This window comes from Primulina huaijiensis, chromosome 11, assembly GCF_012295235.1.
Source record: "Primulina huaijiensis isolate GDHJ02 chromosome 11, ASM1229523v2, whole genome shotgun sequence".
Lineage (NCBI taxonomy): Eukaryota > Viridiplantae > Streptophyta > Magnoliopsida > Lamiales > Gesneriaceae > Primulina > Primulina huaijiensis.
The window spans coordinates 14,586,060-14,610,263 of NC_133316.1; the positions used below are offsets into that span (position 1 = coordinate 14,586,060).

The 24,204-nt window shown below is 35.9% G+C and overlaps 2 protein-coding genes and 1 long non-coding RNA gene across 3 annotated transcripts; all 3 read right to left on the reverse strand.

Annotated features, from left to right (window-relative positions):
* Positions 1–9,793: 9,793 nt before the first annotated feature.
* On the reverse strand, positions 9,794–11,229 carry LOC140987139 (uncharacterized). Its single transcript, XR_012177076.1, has 5 exons — positions 11,035–11,229; positions 10,851–10,958; positions 10,515–10,768; positions 10,318–10,404; positions 9,794–10,031 (listed from the first exon to the last, which is right to left on the reverse strand). It is a non-coding gene; the product is annotated as an uncharacterized lncRNA (long non-coding RNA).
* A 162-nt stretch (positions 11,230–11,391) lies between these two features.
* Positions 11,392–13,769, reverse strand: LOC140988837 (uncharacterized). Its single transcript, XM_073457918.1, has 7 exons — positions 13,509–13,769; positions 13,042–13,251; positions 12,853–12,945; positions 12,556–12,672; positions 12,036–12,476; positions 11,693–11,947; positions 11,392–11,605 (listed from the first exon to the last, which is right to left on the reverse strand). Exons 1-5 carry the CDS (start codon positions 13,755–13,757, stop codon positions 12,438–12,440), a joined length of 708 nt encoding a protein of 235 aa, XP_073314019.1. The 5' UTR covers positions 13,758–13,769; the 3' UTR covers positions 11,392–11,605; positions 11,693–11,947; positions 12,036–12,437.
* Positions 13,770–18,629: 4,860 nt separating this feature from the next.
* On the reverse strand, positions 18,630–20,213 carry LOC140988409 (cytochrome P450 72A397-like). The gene is made up of 5 exons (XM_073457427.1): positions 19,907–20,213; positions 19,552–19,775; positions 19,185–19,426; positions 18,896–19,039; positions 18,630–18,636 (listed from the first exon to the last, which is right to left on the reverse strand). The coding sequence occupies exons 1-5, from the start codon at positions 20,172–20,174 to the stop codon at positions 18,630–18,632; spliced, it is 885 nt and encodes a 294-aa protein (XP_073313528.1). The 5' UTR covers positions 20,175–20,213.
* Positions 20,214–24,204: the final 3,991 nt, after the last annotated feature.

Consider the following 24,204-nt stretch of genomic DNA (forward strand, 5'->3'; position numbering starts at 1 on the left):
GCGTTACAATTGTAATTGAAGGTATTTTCCATTTTTATGATAGAATGATACCGTGTGAAATTTTTCGTTTTTATACATCTCAATTTATATGTTTAATTAAAAAAATTGTCTTTATAGGATTTATTTTATTATTATTTTTATATGAATATAAAAGGCCAAAATCATTTTCGCGTCGGATCCTTCAAAATCTAGGATATACCCTAAATAAATAAAATAACTAAAGAAAAAAGAGAAGAAACGAGATCGTTGTAGCACATAGTAGGCCATTTACCCAAAACTTAAATGGATATCGCCTAGGCCAAGTGTGTTCTAGTCCATTAATGTAGGCCTAATAAATAATGATAAGGTCCAATATGAATGAAATCTTTGATTTAATGGCTCGCTTTTAGATTGATGGGGAAAGTTTCTAATTATTAAGTGTTGATAGAAAATTACCGTTTTAATCATGTAAATTGACCATAAGAGATAGAAACTTTGAAGCAAGATCTCATATCTTCGGGTATTGTCACGTCCCGAGACCGCGACGTCGATGACATCCGACATTATTAATCAAATAACAATAAACCTCTTAGCGAATAGTCAAATAGCAGTCTATTTCATAAAATTCCATTGTCTTTACATGAAAGGAAAGATACAGAGATTGCGGAAGCGAAAAGTACAAACATTACTAAGAAAGACAAAGGAACACTAATGGACTTGAATATCCAGAACATGAATTTCTTCCTTCTAATTCTTTACCAGCCCCAGAACTGCTCCTGCTCTTTTTCTTCAACATGTTCTTCATTCTCATCTGGAGAGGGACGTAAGAGGGGTGAGCGTTTAGGGAAACACTCAGCAAGCGGGGCAGATCGAATACCAGAAAAAATTTGATACATAATACTTTTAAAACCTTATTTTTTTTACATAGTATAGTATATCAGAGTTGAATGAACAGAAGTCAAACATTGAACAAATTAGAGCTTCAGAGTTGGATAAACAGAAATCAGACTTAGAACAAATCAGAACTTCGAATCAGAACTTTCAGAATAGAACTTATCAGAACTTAACAGATAAACAGATTATAATGATCATGGGCTATCCTTGATCTTGGGCTTCCTCTAAGGCCTTCTCCCGTATATGGGCTCCCTCTGGGGCCTTTTCCTGCATCCGGGCTCCCTCTGAGGCCTTCTCCCATAGACAGGCTCTCTCTGGGGCCTTTTTCCTCACAGGCTTTTCCGATGTACCATTATCATATTCAAACAGATAACTTATTATTCGGAGACAAATTGGTTCGAACAGAACGACACCAACATAGAACGAAACGGAGATGCATAAACAAACAAACAGACGGAACGAAACGAAAAAATTTGAAGTAACTTAGTGATTTTCGAAATCCACACTTATTCACATCATGCAGTAGACGATCGAATTTTAAAACATACTTAATCTTTAAAACATATAAACCCACTTACCTGAAAGATTGTTCCAAAAATCTTGGAATGAACAAGTTGGAGCTTGACACTGAAAAATCAGTCACCTTACAAAACTATTTGCGCCTAATTGAACTGTTGGATCGATCTGAATTTTGGATATGTTGCTCCAAACACGTATATGTATATTCTGAACGGTGGAGATCGGATTTGAGTGTGTAAAACAATGAGCAAAACTTTCTGAAATTGGGCAGAATTTTTTGGTACTCAAAAATTGCAACTTTTGGAGAGAACTTTTGATGTTATTTTGGTGTGATTTCACTCATTCTTTTGCCACTATTTATAGGCACCAATGTGACTTAAGGTATTCTCCCTCCATGCCAAAGGTTGCATGATTTATGGCAATAAATCACCAATATGTCTTTAGGTCTTCCCCCTCCATGCCAAAATTCATCTTCAATGCAAAACAAAAATCAACTTGGTACTTTGTCTCTTCGTATAGTAAAATTTTGGGTCTTCACAGGTATACTCTTAGTCGCTTGACGAATGTATCGGATATGAATGAGTGTGTAGCTCCCGAATCTAGCAATGCGTAGATAGCTACACCTAAAATGAAGATGAAACGTCTGCTCATTTTAAAATTCTACTGAAACATTTTTTTTAACAGTTATGGCGGAAAGTACACACACTCAAAAACATTTAAATAAGTTAAACAGGCGTTTAAAAAAAATCATCCATCCTCTGAATAAAAATAACTGCAGTTAAAAACAATTTAACATCCTCAAAACCCTAAAATGTTGTTTAAAGGAATTCAAGCGTACCCTTTCAAATCCTGCTAAAACAACAACGTAAACCAAGATTCAAAACATTTAACCATATTTCTTAAAACCATGTCTCATAAACATAATATGCGAAAAAACGCAAGGTCCTCGGGTTATCCAGTGCACCCCCAACTCAACCTACTCAGTCTTCAACACCTCCAGTCTCCTCAACCAAAAGATCACATGCATCAATCACACTTAGTGAGTCTAAAGACTCAACACACCTGAACCGTTATAACGAATACATATACATAACATGCAACAGTGAAAAATACTGTAATCAACATCCATTTCATGATCTTAAAAGCGTAAACGTAAACATATCGTATAAAAGCATAATATGTCAAAACATGTCTCATCATAATCATCATATACGTATATATTTTCTTGATTGAATTCAGTTTGTTAGTAGTGACTTTCGTATCAGCTCTATTGTATCAGCTCTATTCAATGGATCCATCTACGTATAACCGTGGTACCCGGCGACAGGGACATCAGCGACAATATTACCTTTCCACTGAGCATTGGCCTTACATATCATCGTATACATATACATATTAGTCACAACCAACTCTCATCCTTCAAAACATGTCATCATATTCATCATTTAATAAAATCATGCATATACGTAAATTTTCCTTAAAATCAAGCATGAACAGTAATTTTTCATAATTACATAAAAGTCATATACATGATACATAGACATTTAAAACATGTCAAATCGTGTTTAGGGCGCTGCCAGGACTGCTAACTCGACCCAAGTGTAAAATGACCATTTTACCCCTGGAAACCCTAATGGACCATTATACCCCTGGACCTCAAAATTTCGAGCTGAAGCCTACCAAACTCCTTAAAACACATCATAACATAATAACAAGTATTTTTTAGACGTAAACTCGAACCCGTTACAAAACTTATACAATTCGTTTTAAAATTGGACTAGGGTCCCGGTTTTAACCCGAATCAACCCGAAACTTAACCAAATCTTTCCCAACTTAAACCATGACTTGACACCACCTAAGCATGCCTAAAACAACCCTATTCAGACCGAATCATAAGTGTCTGCTTTGCACATTTTTTTTGTTTGCTCATTTTCTTCACAAAGCTGGATCAACTTCTCCCAGATCTCTTTTGCTGTTCTGGAAATTTTTATCTTGCTGAAAGTAATTTTATCCAGCGTCTTGTACAGAATATATTTAGTCACATTATCTAAATTGGCTTTTCTTTTGTCTTTTGTTGTCCACTCTTCACGTGGTTTATCAATGCGGTGTAGTGCACCATCAGTTATGGCAACAACAGTATTTGCTTTCACTATTCTCATTGATCTGTCAGTTATGACGTACCACATATCATCGTCTTGTACAGATAAGTGAGCCTGCATTCTTATCTTCTAATCGTCGTATTCTTCTCTGGAGAACATTGGAATCTTATTGAAGGAAGACATGATATTCAGATGTAAATATAGAAATATTCAGAAACAAGATTCATCTGCTTCGATACTACTTGTTAGGATCGGTTGGGTGTGACAAAGTGTTTAGAATGGAGGGTTGAATAAACACTTGACATTTTTCACAACTTTTCGATGGATGAATCAGTTTAGTGATAAACTGAATTCGCGAATCTTGTTGTCAATGTCAATCAGTTAACTAATAAAAGTGTGGAAATAAACTGAATGACAGATAGAATAAAATTGAGAATAAAGAACACAAGATTTGTGGATGTTCGGAGATTTCAAATACTCCTACGTCACCCCTTCTATCTCGAGGATTGGATATTCACTAAAATACTTTGATCTATATAGTGCTTTATATAAACCCACTTCAGTTTGGACTTAACACTGCCAAAACTGAAATTCTTAGTATCAATACAATTTATCAGTACTCAACTGATATGATTTCTAAGAACAACTGATCCTACAAAGATCAAATATTACAACAATGAATGTTTGTGCTTAAGCTCAAAGTATAGCATGAAAGATATGAACGTGTATAATAAGCGTGAGCTTTTGTAACTGATTTACTGAGAAAGAATGACTAGCTTAAAACTTGTTGTAGGTTAGTAACTTTGTATTTCGTAACTTGGATAACCTCTTCTCAGCTGATCTTCTCGGCTATTTATAGGTTTGCTTTCAACGGTAACAATGAATGCATTTCAATCTTTATATCCGTTGAATAGACAAGTCAACATTCTTCTGACAATCGTACACTGTAGCTTTTCTGAAATGCGGCGTTCCCACTGCTCTTGTACAAACTGTCGGTTGTTGGCTATGTTCTTTAACCGATGACGTGTCAAGCTGATTTATCAGTTAACTCTTTATAGCCGATAGGATTAACTGATTGCTGTGTAACTGATTAGTCTCAACTGATCGTCCTGTTGACTACAGCTTCAGTTGTAACGTCCCAAAAATTGCATGCAAGTTATTAAATTTCTTTGGTATTTTATTAAATTGTTTTACAGCATTAAATGCATGTTTATTTTATTAATTTGTGTTTAATTATTTTATACATTTTATGCATAATTTTTTCATGATAGGATTTAAAACATTATATTTTAAAAGTTCATGCATTAGGATTTTTAAGTTGCACTTCGCGTTCGAACGAGGAACGAAGACCGGAGAATTATCAGAAAAATTATTTTTATTACATGATTAATTTTTATTAATTAATATAAGATGTTTTAAATATATTTTTCAAGAAATGGGCTTTGTTGGGTATTTTTACCCGCCAGAGCATATTTTCAGCGGTACGCAAATTTTATAGAATCAGAGGATTTTTTGAGGGTTCGACTATTATTTTCAAAACCTTTCCAACACAAAATATTTTTCGGAATTTTGTTTGGAGTGAATGGGCCTACTTTTAAGCTTTTTGGGCTTAAAATCCTATTTTTTAACTTTTAATTAGCAATTAAGGCCCATTAGTTTAAGTGCTAACTATTTAAATAATACTAATTAACGTTAAACTCGTTTAACCTAAACTTAATTCTCTCCACTCAGCCGCCCACCCACTCCACTCATCAGTCTCCTCGTGAGTGCTACAGCAAGGGAATTCGCTTCTTCTTTGTTCTTCAAACTCAAGCTTTCCCCACGTCTCGGGTGTGCTTTCCTTCGAGCAATTGTGCACAAAAATCATCAGGCACGCCACGTACCTCCCTTGCTCATCATTCACGAAACTTTTATGTGTTTTATGTGTGTTTGTAAGACCATGCATCAGCATTATCAGATATGTTCGGTTTTGCACTTGTTTGACATAAACTCGGTCATTACTTGCATGTTTCTCACGGTTTTCTTGTGCTGTTTTAAGGGGGCTGTTGATTGTTGGTGCTAAGGGCCAAATCATGTCTCAGTAGAGAAGAGATAGGGCTGGAGTCGGCGTGGGTTGAAGCTTGGTGTAGATCAAGAGGAGTGTCAAGTTTGGGCTCGGTTTTTGGGTAAGTTGAGTGCAGTGGGTTAGCTAGTCACGCAGGGACCTAACTGAGCCTTAGACCGGACCCTGGTGGGTCTAAGGCAAGGCTTGGAAGGGCTTGAAGTGGGGTGGAACCCCCAGGCTTAACAGACCACGCGCTTGAGGGTTGGAGATCGGGTGTGGTAGTTTCGGGATTCTAGCGTGTAAGGTTCATGGGGAGCTGCATGGGGCTGGTGACTTGGCTCTAACAGGTTCTTTAGGGTCTGGTCTAGGCTCATGATGGGCTGGTTCAGGGCTGGGGAGACGAGGTTGAGCTGAGGGCGTTTGGGTTAAAGGGGTGCACATAGTGGTGAGATAAGAGAGGACCGAAACTTGGGGAATTTCTGGAAAATTCAGCCATAAGTTTTTAGGTCTCATTTTAGTATTTTAAGATCTTTTAAGTTTTTTTAAGGTGTGATAAAAAGTTGGGAAAGTTTTGGTTAAGTTTCGGTTCGATTCGGGTTAAACCGAGACCCCAGTCTAAGTTTTAAAACGAGTCGGTTAAGTTCTGATTTTGGCTCGGGTTTACGTCTAGGAATACTTTTAAATATGTTTTGGGACATTTTAAGGAGATTGGTAAGCTTGGGTCAATTTTAGAGGTCCAGGGGTGAAACGATAATTTTTGGGTTCCCAAGGGCAAAATGATCATTTTGCACCCGGGGTGAGGTTTTGGTCCTAGCAGCGCCTTGAGCACAAATTTATTATATTTTAAATTTTTATGCATCATGTTCATGATTTTTATGGAATTACGATAAATACGGTGCATGCTTGGTTTAAAGGAAAAATTATGTATATGCATGTTTTTACTTAAGTGATGAATATGTTGACACGTTTTGAAAGAAGTGATTTAGNATGTATACGATGACATGAGATATGATGAGCTGAGGCCCGGGCTCAANGCCGCCGGGTACCGCGGTTACACGTAGATGGATCCATCGACTGACATGATGACATGATGATACGAAAGTCACAGCTAATGAACGGAATTCAAATTAAGATTTTAACACGTATATGCTGATACGATGATACATGCTAGTACCATGTTTTGACAGGTTACGGTTACGCATACGATATGATAACATGATGAGACATGTTTTGACACGTTACGATATTACATGACACGCTTATGTTCATGTTTTTAAGCTCATGAAATGTATGTTGATTATGCTATTTTTCATTGCTGTGTGCTACGTATATGTATTTGTTATTACTGGTACAGGTGTGTTGAGTCTTTAGACTCACTAGGCGTGTGTGATGCAGGTGAGCATTTTGATCAGGGGACCAGAGGTGCTGAAGACTGAGTAGGCAGGCGGGATGTGCGGTGACACGACCCGAGGACCATTATTTTTNTATATATTTTCGCACTTTTAAAACGGTAGACGTTTCATCAGTTGCATTTGATTATTTGCGCATTAATCTTCAGTTCGGACAACTATCAGTTACACATTTTCAGTTCAGTTACCTTCAGTTATCTTGATTAGTTGTTCAATCTTTTCACCCTCAAATTGTCAACTCCGAAATTATGATTCCAACAGATATACATAGAGATTTTGATATTAATAAAATACATGATAAAGAGAGAGTCCTAATATCACGGTTGTTCATTAATTGGGAAATAATAAATATAGGTTATCAATAGTTGATAACATACACAACAACGTAACTCAAGAGATGTAGTCATGACTTTTTTCTCTCGGTCACAAAAGAAAAAAATCGGCCTAATTCTTCTCCATAGATGAAGTCTCAACCGACCACCATCACAACAACCATCATGCGCGGCCGCCAAGCCGTCTTCTTCTAGCGATCTACTCTTAACGCATAATTTTATTTAGATATCTAGTACGATCTATACGAGGAGTGTGGTATTTGATCGTGGACCAGATTAGACATTTAAAGAACGGATGACGATCCAGTTGATTGTTCGAAGTAATTTACAAGAAGGACTATATCCGCTAATCTCAGACTAGTTTGGTGCAAAAATTTTAAAACACCAAGGTAATTAAACTTTAAACACCCTATGTATATGATTTGAATTATACGACGAAAAAGAAATAATTGATTTTCAAATTAAAATTTATTGAAAAATTTAAAACTTCTGTTGCGTCTTGAGTGCGAGAAAATGATACGCCAATAATTTTACCAGTGGACTCACGTGGTGTTATGTCAACACTAAAAGTACTCTAGGAAAAAAAGATTAAGATTGTTAAAAAAAAAATCATTACATTAAAACTGAAATTTGATCAAGTAGTGGGCTGAAAACAAGATTAGGCCTGGTAGACAACCAAGTTTGTTGCTTCCCTTTTTATTGATTTTTTTTATAAAATTGAAACAACGTAAATTCTGCGTAGGTGGCTAGAGTTTTTGCAGCTTGATAGGTGCACCAAATTGTGGTTTTATAGTGAAACCAATGACACAAGGGGCATGCGCATATGTTGGCGAAAGCTCGAACGAGAATGTGCGGAGTAGCATTGCCATGAAAATTTTGGCCACCAAAAGAGCGAAATTCTGTCCGATGCATATTCGGGGTCCCCAACCGAACGGCACGAATGCGGCTTGGCCCTTGGTTGCTTTCGCCATGCCTTCGGCAAATCGTTCCGGCTTGAACTCACCTGCATCTTCGCCCCAAACTTCAGTATCTCGGTGCAATAGTAGAGTAGGTAGCATGATCGATGTTCCCTTTGGTATGCAGATTCCTCCTAGTATTGTTTCTTCTTATACTATTCTTGATAACTCGATGACTGTCGGGTATAAACGCAGCACCTCGTACAAAATCATTGTCACCTGCAACCAAATACACAGAGACGCAAGATTTTAAAATCAGGTGGAGCACAAAAACTTAAATAAATTTTTCGATAAAATATAACAATAAAATACTTTTTTATTAATGGGTATGCTGACATCTCGATTTCTTTTCCACATTTAGTTTTTTTTTTAAATTGGTGTGCAGACATCTCGACGATCAGCATTGCTGAAAAGAAATGGCTAATGGAACAAAGTTGTTGCTCTATGAACAAATTTTGATCAATTAGTATACCAACAGCCTCAATCTGTCAACCTACGTGATGAATGTTATATTTTTCAGTTTATATTCATATATATACGTGTGTGTGCGCCTGCATGCGTACAAAACCTCGATCGTACAAAACTTACATATTTCAGTTGAGACAAATCATCATATTGGAGTTCGTTTCTGTCGCCCATGACTTGAAAAACCTCTTCCCTAGCACGAGCTTGCCAGTCTGGGTGCATAGAAAGAACAACCACGGTCCAAGCAAGCAGATTTGAACTACTTTCGAAAGATGCCAAGTAGGAGACCTTGGCTTGTCCTATTGTTTCGTTTATTACTCGATCATGGTTTCTTTTGTTCTTATTCTTGCGCAATTCCTCCAAGATTAGATCAAACAAATCTGGATCTTCATTTACTCGATTTACACTACAAGAAAATTAAAAAGGCCAAAGACAACGGTGGAAACCCGTTGTCGTAGGTCATTTAAAACCGTTGTTAAAAGCCCTGTGGTTATAGGTGACGCTCAAAGACAACGGCGAAAAACCGTTGTCGTAAAAGGCCAATAACAACGGTTAAACACCGTTGTCGTAGATCTTCTACAACCGTTGTTAAAATCTCTGTGGTTAAAAAGTGTGCTGAAATACAACGGTGAAAAACCGTTGTTGTAGTCGTCTAACACAACTGTGAAAAACCATTGTTGTAGGTCTGTAAAACCGTTGTTAAAAGCCCTGTGGTCAAAAGGTACGCTCAAAGACAACGGTAATAAACCGTTGTTGTATATGTATAACGACAACGTTGATAAATCGTTGTTGTAGCTCTTAAAAACCGTTGTATTATAATAACGACAACGTTTTTTAACCGTTGTCTTTTATCGTATTCGACGACAGTTATTCAATGTTTTTAAACCGATGTCTTTCGCTGCAATATACAACAGTTTTACAACATTTTAAATCTGTTGTCTTTGGATTTGATTTACATCATTTTAAAACTGTTGTCATATATATAATATTATATTTAAAACATAAATAAATAAATAAATTAATTAAAAAAATTGGATGTAAAATAATATATCAGTTAAACCCTTATATAAAATCAATTCAAACATCAACATACATACTTGATCAAGAACTACATGCATGAATTACAACAGAAATACGTCATTCATAGACTTGTAATTTACCAAACCAACAATTAAAAAAAGTATGTAACCATATTCCAAAAACTTTTAGTCAAGTTCACAAAAATAAAAATACCCTACAACCAAGACTTGCACATATCAACTCCAAAATATCTTCTGTAGCTTGTTGGAATGAATTTCTCTGCCCGTGCATCTTCCAAAACATCATTACAGTGCCTGTGAAAATAAAAACCACATAATTTTAATCAGGGCCTAGAAAAATTTTGGCATAACCTCCCCACAAGTAGGACATACCAGAAAATTTAAAAACACACAACAACAATATATATTCGAAATAAATTTAAATACAACCATACACCACACCTATCACCTACACAGCCAGACCATACATCACACCTATCACCTAAAATTATCACATTCTTTCAACATATCCCGAAAGCAATGAAGAGATCTACATGTCATGAACCAACAAACGTACAACACAAAAAGTCACATGTCCTACCTATTCATAAATATGATCCTGTATGCATTCGGCTAGCTCGGTGCGAACCTCATCAATTTCTTCCATAGAATACTCCGTTTTTGTGAACTATGAACACACACAAAAAGTATATTATTAAAAAAACACAACTTAATGAATTTTCAAATGATAAGTAGCTAGATAACTTGTAATTATTTATATAAGCAAGATAATATTACTATCGATCGTAGTGAATCCCCCTCAAAAGTTGCAACTTCTTCAGTAATCTGCCTCATGAATCTCATCACGTAATAACCACATTGTTTTGCATCCGGTTGCTTAAGAGCCTATGTTAAAAAATGTCAAATTGTTAATGACAAAATTACACATTAAAAAATTAGCTTGAATGAGAAATACACATGCCTTTATGACTTCCCATTGTACACGCTTTCTTCCTTTCCTCCCTTTAGTTGAGTTAAACAATGTCAACGCCCTTCATTAACATTGACCATAGTTGATATATAAGTGTTTTTTCATTAAATGAAATACATCATTAAAATGGAATATGAACTCACATTTCCAAAACATATTTCCAATCCTCATCACGAATGCGATGACTTAAGGAATCCACCAAATAAACAATCTCCTTATAAGGCTCGATGACAGTGAGAGTCCAATGAAAACTACACATGAACAAAATAAAAGTATGCAATTCACTAAAAAAAAAACAATTGAAAATTATATTGGGATCTTACTTACCCATAACAACTTGGAACCAAAACCAATTGATTCATTGCTACACCACTTAGCCTATCCGCTAAAGAACTCGACCTCTTGTTCAACCTTTCAGTTTTACCTGTTTTGTCGTGTGCATTATGTTGCAAATTTGGGATGCTGTGTGGATTAACGAATCTGAATTTGTCAATCTTGTTTTCTTTCACCATCTTTTTATAAAGATACCTATCATTTCAAGTAAAAGAAAATCAAAACTACACTACATACTAAACTAACAAATTATATGCATCTTATATAATATAATAATATAAGAAAAGAACAAACAAACTTTAAGTTAATCGAAGACTTACCAAATGTAGACAACTACACAATTTCCTGAAATTGGTTCCAAGTGATACATAGGACTGATGTCCTCAAAGTGCAAGTTAACTTCATAATCATCTGCAAATACTTCATGATCTAAAAGAAATGCTAATCTCCTTCCATTTTCAAGGGCTCTCTTACAATAACAATACACCATGCGCACTACTCTTGGCACATTTGATGACAAAGTCTGGTTTCTTTCGACACTGACAGTTTTGTTCTCTTGACGCTTCTGATAATTGTATTGTAAACATGTTAGATAGGTGCAATATTGGAGAATTTGACAGACATTTACTTTGAAATATAAGCATACGTGTACCTCTTGTCGTAGCATTATCAAATGATTTGGCCAAGCCACATGTGTTCCTACGGCATCACCAACATTTTCACATTCATTGGGAATCGAAACTGGCAAAAGGGCTGTTTTTTGCATTGCTTCATCAATGGATACACGCATGCAATTTTGAGGTAATGGAACACCATGAAGCAAGTTATTAGCTCCATTGACCTCGACAACTGTTCCAGATGCAACAATGTCTGCGCTAGAATCCAATGTCAAAATAACCGGTTTCCCCTAAAAGACAAATAGTTATGTCAATGAATTGTACTAACTCTTTAGTTAAAAAATATTAAGTACTATATAACCACAACGAATTATATACCTGTAAAGCAACAGATTTTTCCACAACTTTCATTTCAACATCATTCAAATCTTCATAACTAGGGAAAAACTTGTCGATTTTCATTTCATTTTCATTCACTTGATGCAATTTTACCGAGCAACTTACTTTGTCATCAATCTCACTGTCCCATGCACCTTTTTTGTATACAATTGCTTCAAGTTTTTGAATGCGTGTATCTTGCTCTTGAATTAATTTTCTTGCCTCTATCAACTCTTTCTTTTGCTCAATCATTAGCTCTCTGTCAACATCCTCAGACTTCCAAATTCTACCAACATTGAAATATAATGTTGGAGTGATGTGCCCTCCAACAGCTCTCACACGTCCACCATGTTCATCTGAATTGAGTGCTTTCGTGAGAATATCCTTTTTTGTCCCTGTTATTTAAAGTTTCCCCTCACGCTTTTGTTGTATGTAATCATCCTGTCATCCACTTGAAAATATTAATTATTTCAAAAGGTTTCATTAAAATAAAATAATTGATTCTTATTAGTTTGCTCACAATCTTTTCTACTGTTATTTGCAACTCCTGGCCATCAAAATCTCCTTCTTTATTCAATCGCCCTTTTTTCCAAATAATAGCTCTGTTGATATCATCATCATCACACAACTCACTTGCCTACATACAAGAACAATCAAATGATATTTGTCAAATAGGTTAAATGTTGAAAAAAAAAAAGCAAAAGCAATGATATATATCACATGCTAGGAAAAAAAACAGCCACCCATGTTACAAGTATTCATGCGAAGGAAAGAAACAGTCACTTCTTGAACAGCACAATTGTTGAAATATACTTACTATTTCTTCAGCAAATCGTGCATATCCCTTACGAGCAAGGCGATGAGGGTATATGTTCTTCTTCCTTCTTTCCTTCTGTTGATCACTTAGTTCCTAATCAAGTGAAGAATTACACATATCAAATTTTTTTTAATTCGTCAAATACTTAATGGTGGACTTATTTTAAAAGAACAAAAAAAAGATACTTACAATGAATTTATCAGACATGCGATTCATGACAAAAGAAATCCAGTCATCTCGTGCAAGACCATAGCCAGTAGGTGGTTGATCCAACTCCTCTGGTTTATCAACCTTGTTCGAAATGAACGTTCGAGTGAGATGTGATTTAAATTGACGCCACTTATTATTTGCCGAACTTAAACATCCTTTTTTCCAGCTTGGGGGAACATCAAACGTCAACTGTAAAACATCAAAATTGGAAATACATTAAAAAGAATGACATAACATAAGATATATATAAACAATACGAATATTAATTGTGAAAAAACAATAGAACTTACATTAACAGATTCCCATATCAATTCTTTCACTTCACTTGGAACTTGCTTCCATGTCTTGTAAGTTATCTTAATTTTTTCTCGAGCAAGCACACCAATATAACTCTGCATTCGAGCAGCAGCTTCTCCTACTGGTTGTCCAAGTAGATTGAATCTTACCTCCTTTCGAATTCCCTGAACCCTCTGCCTAGAAAGCTTATCCAGATGTGTTCGACCTCTAGATGTTCTTGTTGTTTCAGTGTCTGTAGATCCCAACATTTCCTTTCCATCAAAACTCTTTTCTGTAGAAATAGATTCAAATTTTTCTTTGCCCTTCCCAATCAATGGAGGCTGTCCTAATCTCTTGCTCGATTCATGAATTGTATCATCATCATGAGACCCAATTTTAAGCTTTCTAAAGGATGTCATAGAGTCCAGATTTAACCTGTTCAACAAAATATTGAAAAAAACATATCAATATAGAAATAAATACAAAATGTATACAACAAAAAATAGGATAATAAATTCATCTTCAATAGAAATTCAACAGATACAAAGATAAAAAAAGTATAACTTCAATATTGTCTACAAACTCCTACTCAAAAGCAAAATACATATCAATATTGTCTACAAATACATCTTCAAAATTAAAATATCTTTGGTTAAACATTGTCAACCCAAGTCCCATCACAATCTTCACGAAGCCATGATGGTTCATTGTCATATGCTCCGTCAACACCCATTGATGGTAACCCTCTGGTAAAAGATTGATAGTCAATCAAAGTGTCTTCCAATTCATCATCATCAACGTGTTCAAATGACTCTCTAGTAGGAGTTGCAAGTACAATACTCCATTCAGGATCTTCAGGATCTTCAATGTAAAATACGTGCTTTGCTTGACTTCCCAAGATAAAAGAGTCGGATTTGAATCCAATTTTTCTCAAATTTACCAATGTGAAACCAAGATCATCTACTTTAATACCATTATTATTCTCCACCCAATTACATTCGAACATTGGAATTTGAAATTTGTGGTAATCGAGTTCCCATATTTCTTCAATAACTCCATAAAAAACCATGTCTGAAACAATTGGGTTTTTGTCCTTGGCACTGGCAACTTGCATTGTCTTTGCGACTAAGCTTACTCCAGAGTTTTGAGTAACTCGTATATCATCACGTTCTTTTGTAGCATATGTAACCCCATCAATCAGATAACTAGAATACTTTAACACTTTGTTGCTAGGTCCATGCGCCAACCACTTCAATCTTTCTGATATTTGATGGGTGGAACGGTCAACTAAATGTGCAACCTATATTTCACAATGCCATAAATTTAGATTTATGTAAGATACCAAGAGTTGTATGCATATTAATATCTAGTATTTTGGAACTTACTGTATCACGCAACCAGTTAGTAAACCTTCGGTTATGCTCATCTTGTAACAACTTTTTGGACTTGGCTTTATGAGGAAATCTTGATTTCAAATCCACCAAGTGTTCCCTAATGAAATAATTTCTAATAGATAAACCAATAGAATGTATGCAAAGTGCATGAAAGAATTGATAGGTTGGAGATCTTACTCGACATAAGGATCAATCTCAACATCATTTGTCAATACATAAAGATGTGCTTGTTGCAGCTCATCATGTCTAGTGAAGTGCACAACTGCTCCCGATAAAGGCTTAGTAAGTTCTACTGCTCGATGCCTTGATGGTATCCCAATTGTGTGGACATTAGATAGATAATCTAAGCAAAATTCGACAGCCTCTTCAGCAATGTAACATTCGGCTATACACCCTTCAGGCCGATTGCGATTGTGCACATAACCTTTCAAAATCTTCATGAATCTTTCAAATGGGTACATGTGCCTATACCAAACCGGTCCACACAATTTGACCTCCCGGACAAGATGAACAGTTAAATGAATCATTATATCAAAAAATGAAGGGGGAAAGTACTTTTCAAGTGACCACAATATCAACACAATCTCTCTTTGCAAGTCATCCAACTTTAAGACGTCTACCACTTTACTATACAACACATTGAAGAAGAAACACAGCAGGGTTATAGTATCTCTGACATGTTTTGGCAAGACACCGCGGATGGCCACTGGAAACAATTGTTGCATTAAAGTGTGATAGTCGTGTGACTTCAGGCCAACAAGTTTCAAATCCTTCATCGACACAAGGTTTCTAACATTTGATGAGTAACGTACAGGTACCTTTACTCACGACAAAGAATTGCAAATACTTCTTTTCTCATCCTTACTTAGTGTGTAACATGCTGCTGGCAAAAACGTTTTCTTCTTCCCAATCCTTGGTGCCAATTCAGTCCTTAAATTCATTTCCAGAAGATCTAATCTTGATGCTATTCCATCCTTTGTTTTTCCTGGAACATCAAGTAATGTACCGATGATACTTTCACAAACATTTTTTTCAATGTGCATCACATCAAGAACATGTCGAACATGTAGATCTTTCCAATACTCAAGTTCAAAGAATATTGATTTCTTTTTCCAGCATGTTATCCCGTCATCGTTCTTTGACTGAAGATTTCCGCTGAATTTTCCACAATGATAATTAATTCTTTGAACTCTTTCTAAAATTTAATTGCCACTCAATGGTTTTGGTTCGAGATTAAATTCTTGCTTCCCATTAAATGCCTTCTTTTTGCCTTCGATAAGGATGACTTAAAGGTAGAAACTTTCTATGGCCTGTATATGACATTTTTCTACAATGTTTCAACCTTGTCGAATATGTTTCTTCTGCACAAATAGGACATGCATGATATCCTTTCACCACACATCCAGACATGTTCCCATATGCAGGAAAATCATTGATTGTCCATAGTAGAACAGCTCTAAGAGAGAAACTTTTTCTCGATATGCATCATATGCTTCAACACCTTTATCCCATAAGCATTTTAAGTCGTCAATAAGAGGTGCTAAGTAAACAACAATATCATTACCCGGTTGTCTGGGACCAGATATCAACAAAGTGAGCATCACAAATTTTCTCTTCATACACAACCATGGTGAAAGATTGTATGTGATCATTAAAACAGGCCAACAACTATATGCAGACCTCATCAAACTATGAGGATTTATCCCGTCTGCTGATATAGTCAATCTAAGATTTCTTGGCTCATAAGCAAAATCTGGCCACATGCGATCAGCTAATTTCCAAGAGGGCGAATCAGCCGGATGACGCAAGTATCCATCACGAATTCTTTTATCAGCATGCCAAGTTAACTCCTTGGATATCGCCTTATTCCGAAACATTCTTTGAAATCTTGGAATAGGTGGGAAATACCACAAGACCTTTGCAGGAATTCCTTCCTTTACCTTCGATTTGTTGCCCAACTTCCACCTTGACGTCCCGCAAGTAGGGCAATTTGCAAAATCTTCGTACTCCTTCCGGTATAAGATACAATCATTAGGACAAGCATGAATTTTCACATAGTCCATCCCTAATGCGCGTAAGCTTTTCTTTGCATCATACAGAGATGAAGGCAATTCATTGTGATCTGGAAGCATTTCTCCAAACAAAATAAGTAGATCAGTGAAACTTTTATCACTCCAACTATATTTTGCCTTCAAGTTAAATAATTTCACAACTGCAGATAACTTTGTGAATTTAGCACATCCAGGATATAAAGGTTTATCTGCGTCTTCAAGTAGCTTATTGAATTGGCTTGGATTCTCAGCATAACTTTCATATACACAATGCACCATATCTATAGGTTCCTCAGTAAATGATTTGTGTTCATCTTGTCTTACTCGATCATTATCATTCATTAAGTTCCCTTTCGTAGATCTTTCTCCATGCCATATCCATGTATGATATGTCAAATCCATACCATTACAATACAAATGTGCCCCGATAGTTTCAGCATTTTTCTTCCATAGATTACCACATCTTGCACATGGACAAGGTATTGCATCAGAATGGATAGCATTTTTTAGCGCAAACTGCAAGAAAGACTCTACTCCAACATCAAATTCATGTGATAGCCTATCTTTTGACATCCATTTTTTGTCCATACTTGGTACAACTACTCAGCTAACAATAAGCCCAACCCTTCAAAACAATTTGAAATAATATTAAAAAATCTTTTATTGATAGACTATCTTTTTAATATATATACACACACACATGTATACATAAAGAGAATTTTGTTACAAACACCAAAAATTGTTTGAAACTTTATATTTAAATGATATAAGTTGGTTAATGGTTGAATTCATGTAGCTACTCCTTACCCAAAGTCAGCTAGTAAGACTCTTGCGAACTTCTCAGATCAACATACACCTAAAGGCGTTGGAAATTTTTCACATTTCACACAAACACGCTCTGCATCTAATCTACATTACACAAAAGAACCACATTAATCATTTCTGCTTCAAATACAAATCATTTTCTTTCAATGATAAGCAACAACCACAAATAAAATAAGGTGCACCGATAACAAGATTTGTACTAACTTTACTTTAATAAGTAAAAGGAAAATCACACACAGGTTCCCAACCATTCAAAACTTTCGAGGAGGAACATAATTGATAATAAAATCAAGCATCAGCACTGAATTGCGAAGAGCCTAGAAGATGGACAATGTAGGTAATGAATTTCCATTAGGCCTTTCTTTTACTTCTAAATCGTAATACAGCTAAGAAATAACAGTGAAAACAAAAGGGTTCCACAATCATCCAATTGTCAGCGCATTACATTATAAAACCCCAAAATTAAAAGAAGCTAATTTTTCTTATAATAAAACTGTAGAGAATAATCTAGCAATCAGCGAAGGTAAGCAACGTTCTTAATGCGAATAAAGAGCATACTCATAACATAAGAAATCACAACAAAAGCAAATCCAGCTGCCGCGCACGACACCTTCACACTCTTCGCGTGTTCTTATCGAGTACCAGATCCATCACCTACTTAAAACTACTATAATACATCTCAAACAAGCTCAAATGACCCAAATAATCGAGTGAAATTCTTACCCAAACGGATGACAGATCGCGCGCAGAATAGGACTAAGATTCACGACCTCGCCTTGCTCAAAACTACCGATTACCGTTGCAATCAAGGTCGACCGGACATGGGCTACCTTTGCCGGTCCTCGGTGACATAGAACGGACGGGCGGCGGCTTTGATTCGGCTGGGAGAAAGGAGGGCGACGGGAGTGGGTTTTGGGGGGGTGTGTGTGTCTCAATACTTTAATTAATAGGTGAGTGTGTGTTATGCGATATATAAGTATGAGGAATTAGTAGGGATTTTGGTTTTTTTAACAACATTTTTTTAAACACTGTTGTTAAAGTAGTTAGAGTGTTGTTTTAAAAGTTTTTTTTTTTGTAATACGACAACGGTTTAAATAAACCGTTGTCTTTGTGTTGTTTTATTTATTTTTATAAGACAACGGATTTGTTTAAAACCGTTGTCTTTTTCCCTTTAACAGCGGTTTTAACCAAAACCGTTGTCTTTTGGTTGGTTTATTTATTTTTATAAGACAACGGATTTGTTTAAAACCGTTGTTAAAGGGAAAGAGACAACGGTTTTTGAAAAACCGTTGTCTTTTGAGTGTCGTTGAAAGTAAAATTTCTTGTAGTGTTATGTCTCGCTTTTCTCTCTCGTTAATCTCATCCATAACTGTGCATTGTATTTGTTCTTCGATTTCCTTGACTCTCCTGTTTTTCTTGGTAGGCCAGTACCTAAACAAGGATTCCACAATCTCAGAAAATTTAAAATTTGATCGAATAATGAGATAAGATGCATGAAACTAGAACAGTAATCTCTGCAACTTTTTCAGCCAACCATGGATGGTATCATGGTAATGGAAGTCGTATTATAACTCACCCTTCACCCGGAATACTGAAAGGTCTAGCCGGATTTGCAAGGACTGCGTACTCTTTGACAAGCTCAAAAACCTTGTCGGTTGCACCATAGTTAGCCCTGAACAATGAGCATCCCACGGATGAAGCAGTGAACTTTTCGATTTGAGCGGCCATATCGACCACACCACACCCATCGCTGGACATCATCTTCTCGCATTCATTGAGAATTTTCTCGCAGCATTGTTGAGTTGTAGGCACAATTTCCTTTACGTAGATGTAAAAGTAAGAGAATTTTGTAAGAAACAATACATGGTTCTTTGGTCAACGATTGATACATGCATGTTATCGTTTTGAGATCCATGCAACGATGAAATGAAAAATTAACTGACCTTCAACTTGTTCACATTAAAAGCAGGCTTGAGCTGTTTCCTGGATTGGCTCCATTCTTCACCCTCGTATCGAAGAAGGCCTTTAACGAACTGCTTCACTATCGGATTAGATATATTAAAATTCTTCTGATAAGTTTGGTATTTATTCAACACATCTTTCACCAATTCGACATCTGTCACGAATATATTTGGTCTCGGTCCCACCCACATGAATGAATTCTTCCCTGAAATCGCAAAAAAAAAAAAATATGTATATATATATTGCGGCATTAAGACTTAAAACTTGACTACTTTAAAACAACCGAGAGACCAACTTTGATTACAATTTCATGATTTTTCCTAATTGGAAACCTACCGTATTTCTTTATCGTATTCGATATAAAGGGAAAGACGCGAGGCACAATATCGTGGGTGAGAGAAAGAGGTTTGGAGTAGGCTTTTTTGCCCATTTCAGATATTTCTTTAGCATCTCCAAAGAGAATCTTGTAAGAATTTCCTTGGAATCCTAGTTTCCTAAGGATTTTCTCCATTTTCCTAGGTTTGAACCAAACCCAGTCCAAGAATCTCCATGCGAAAACTAGTATAGTGGACAGGAAAATATTTATCAAGATTGAACTCCACATGATTTTTTTTTCTTTTTCTTTTTTGCTCAATAGGGATGGGAAAAATCACAAAGGGCACACCCCTATTTATAGAGCTCGCGACCATTGTGAATGCGTTTAAAATAATGGGGGAATTCAATTTCACTAAGCAATATTGTCCTCTAATTAACAATCTTTGATGTACAGTGTATCAGAACGCATGATTCATTAATTTTTTGTTAAATAATTCGTTGTGGATCATTGAAAATTTGGTTAAGGGTTAAGTTGAATAGTCTTGACATTCTATAGTACTCGTTCTATGGTATTTTAATCTTTTTAAATCTGAAGAACATGTCTGATCATTTTATACAGTGAGAAGCAGTTTGTTGTTTAAACTAAAATTAAACTAAAATAAATAGATTTCACAATAATGAAGCAAGTGTTGCATGCTAGCATATTTTATCATTTAAAGATATTAATTGTGATATCATATCACAATTAACATCTTTACATGATATAAAATGCTGAATGAAAGATTTTATATCAGATATGGAGGAATTTATTAATGTCATAAGCTAAGAAATAATAGTTGACTGAGCTTAGCACATTAAACAAATAAAATAATAATAATAATAATAATAATAATAATAATAATAATAATAATAATAGTTGCTTGATCTTGATTACTTTACGCAACATACGAAAAAATTGTAATCTCCAGATTGTTGGGCGAAAATGGGTTGCAACAATCGTATATTTTTTAGAAAATAATTCGGATGGGTTCCCTCTATCGACTCCCAAAATAAATCGAATGCAATTAAAGAAACCTAATACATCACGACTTGATATTAATGTTGGAGTATCGTTTTCTCTCACCCAAGACGTAGCTGTCGCAGGAAGTGGTGAGGGCAAATAGGGGTAAGAGGGCCACTCGGATCGCATCGAAAAACCGTTTCTTTTTCTGGTTCTGAAACAATTTGTGCGAAATAGGGTTCTACCGGGAAACCACTCTATTAATAGAAGAAGATGATGGTTTTTCTACTACTAGAATAGTGCTTCAAGCTCATCAACATGTCGGACCACAACCAGGCAGGAACCCTCAATTCTACACGAAACTCGTCCTATAAATAGATCTTATTGCACTTCATGCGCTTCGCAATAGTGTTCGGACAAAATCCCCTTTATTTGACTCTGCACCATTGATGATTTCACTATTATTATTGAGGAACAATTCCTTTGTATTTATAGAGAGAGAAATCTATTTCAATCGACATGCCCTTAGGCAAGGCCATACATAACATAGAAATCACACTCGGAAATGATGTAATTAGTAAGAGCAGCAGGTGCATGTGGTAGCGAAATTGATTGCAACACATTAAGTATTTACCTAAACCAGTAGGTCCTAGAGCAAATCCTACATTAGCCCCAAGACGTTGATCTCTAACTAGAAAAGTGATTGAGGGGGATAACTTTTTTTTATAACAACCAATTGTAAACCCGATCACTCTAAAGTAGCATTAGGTGGGGAACAGTCCAGAAATCTTTTTTCTAACTCATCCAACAAACAAGTAATGAAAAATGAAAATTATAAAATTTTATATTTCAAATTTTAAATTTTTAATAATAAATTAATAAGTCGAGCATTTCCGGCCCACCAAACAAAACTGGTGGTTTTTAAGTTCAAAATTTTAGTTTTGATACTCAAAAAGTTCTTTTGGGCCTCATATAATTTAAAATATTCATATGGTGTTTATATCTTATTTATATTTCTATATTTAACATCGGCTCTAACTATTTCTGTTTTAAGCAGTAATTATCATCCTTTTAAATCTCTACGAACGGATCTTCATCCTTCTTCGATCATCAAATAAAGTCCACGATTAATTTTTGCACATGTGCAAAAGTTATGTTATTTCATCTAACCCTGTTGGAACATGTTATATTTTGATGATTGAATAAAGTTGTTGATCCAAAGGATAATTACTAAACCTAACCCAACTAAATTCATTGAAGAAAACTAAATTAAGAAATCTAACTGATTACAAAGTCAGACTTATAAAACCTAAGAAAGATACTAATAGCCAAAGCGATTCTAGATCGACTGATGAAGTCCAACTGGTAGTCTATCTAGTTGATCACTCAGACCAAATCCATATATTTTGAAAAGATTACTATTGCAAATTAAAGCTATAACTGGTCAGCTGGGCTCTTCATCAGTTGAACTCTTCATCAGCTGGTAGGGATTCTGAAGGTCATCTATTGAACCACCTATCAGCTGGACAATCAGTGAAACTGGTCTTTGAGATATCAGTTGGACTGGTTCAGTTCGGGCAAGCAATTGGCACTACTTGTGCTATTCCTGTCTAATTTGCAACATCCATAATCTGCATCTGAATATCCAACTAAATCGAAAGAGTTATCCTTAGCATACCATAACTCGATCGACATTTTGGATTCCATTGAAATATTTTAAAATTCTTTTAGCAGCTAAGTAATGATATTGTTTAGGTTTGATTGAAATCTAACACGTAAACAAACAACAAATACAATATCGGGTCTGCTAGCGATTAAGTATAGCTGTAACGTCTCGAAAATTTGAAGGTCCACGTGAACCACATGCATGCGAATTATTAAATTTATTTGGTATTTTATTAATTTGTTTTAAAGCATTAAATGCATGTTTATTTCATAAATTTTGTGTGTAATTATTTTTATGCATTTTATGCATAATTCATGTATGATAGAATTTATTTCACGAAATTTTAAAGGTTTACGCAATAAAGATTTTTAAGTTTCATTTCACGCTCGAACGAGGAACGGAGACCGAATAATTTTCATGAAAATTATTTTATTACACAATTTATTTTTATAAATTAATTTAAAGCGTTTTTACGTGTAATTTTCAAAAATGGGAATTTTTGGGTATTTTTATCCGCATGATTTTAATTTTTAACGGTACGCAAATTTTATCGAATCGATGGACTTTTTAAGGGTTTGGCTAATATTTTCAAAATCTTTTCAACGCGAAATATTTTTCGGGAGTGAATTTGAACTTAATCGGCCTATTTTTAAGCTCATTGAGATTAATTAACTTTTTAAACTTGTAATTATCAAATTTAGGCCCATTATCTATTATTCAATCATTTAATTAATCCTAAACCTTATAATTAGTACCTAATTACCTCACTTAACTCCCCCACTAAACCTATTTAGGTTTCAATAGCCGCCCACCTCCTCCACTCACAAGTTTCCTCGTGATTTGCTGCTGCAACCTTTCGGTGAAGCCATTTCCTCCTCAAGCAAAGATCTTCTTCCTTCGGTTGTTGGTTCCTCGATCATTTTTCCTACAACAATCATCAAGGCACGCCCCGTACCCTTATTTCTGCATCATTTACGTCTTATACATACTGTGATTTGTTATATGCGTGTGTATATCTCGATCCAGCCATACCAGGGAAGGTTTCCGTTTGTTCTTGTCAAATACATGCATTCTTTGTTTTCCACTCACGTTTTTCATGTACCGTGCAAGGGGCTGCGGGGTTTTGGTTGCAAGGGAGGCTAAAATATCAAGAATTAAAGGGCTTAAGGGTTGGAGGCTAGCCTTGGTCGAGTAAGGCTCATTGTGTGCATAGGCCGATGGGTTTGGGGAGAATGGTGTCACGGTTGGAGTTGGTTCGAACAAAGTGGTGGGGCTGGCGATGCGAGGGTCGATCCAAGGCCTAGAACAGACCCTGGTGGGTCTGAGACATGGCTTAGGACGGCTCAAACGTTGCTGGAACTGCCCACAAAGCCAACCGATCGGGTATCGTAGAAAACCGCCGTGGGTAGTGCTTCCTCGGAGACTTGCGGCTGTTGGTAGATTCGCGGCTGCATGGGGCTGTAACCGTGATCCTAGTACGTCCAGTAGGATCTAGTAAGATGCTAGGAGTGAACCATGGGTGTGTGGTTGAGGGAGGAGCTCGATCATTGGAAGGGTAGCTCGATCGAGTGTGTAGGGGAGGTTCGATGCTTTTCTGTAAATGGCTTCGTGCAGCAGCAATTGCATCGGTTAGGCTTGGTTTGGGAGGTTCAT

Coding starts and splice junctions, on each gene's coding strand:
- LOC140988837 (XM_073457918.1), bottom strand. CDS start 13,757: ATGACATCCTTTAGAAAGCTTAAAATTGGGTCTCATGATGATGATACA. Junction 13,252..13,508: donor TTCAGGGAATTCGAAAGGAG/GTAAGATTCAAT, acceptor GATGTTTTACAG/TTGACGTTTGATGTTCCCCC. Junction 12,946..13,041: donor GCATGTCTGATAAATTCATT/GTAAGTATCTTT, acceptor TCACTTGATTAG/GAACTAAGTGATCAACAGAA.
- LOC140988409 (XM_073457427.1), bottom strand. CDS start 20,174: ATGTGGAGTTCAATCTTGATAAATATTTTCCTGTCCACTATACTAGTT. Junction 19,776..19,906: donor GAATACGATAAAGAAATACG/GTAGGTTTCCAA, acceptor TTGCGATTTCAG/GGAAGAATTCATTCATGTGG. Junction 19,427..19,551: donor TTAATGTGAACAAGTTGAAG/GTCAGTTAATTT, acceptor ATCTACGTAAAG/GAAATTGTGCCTACAACTCA.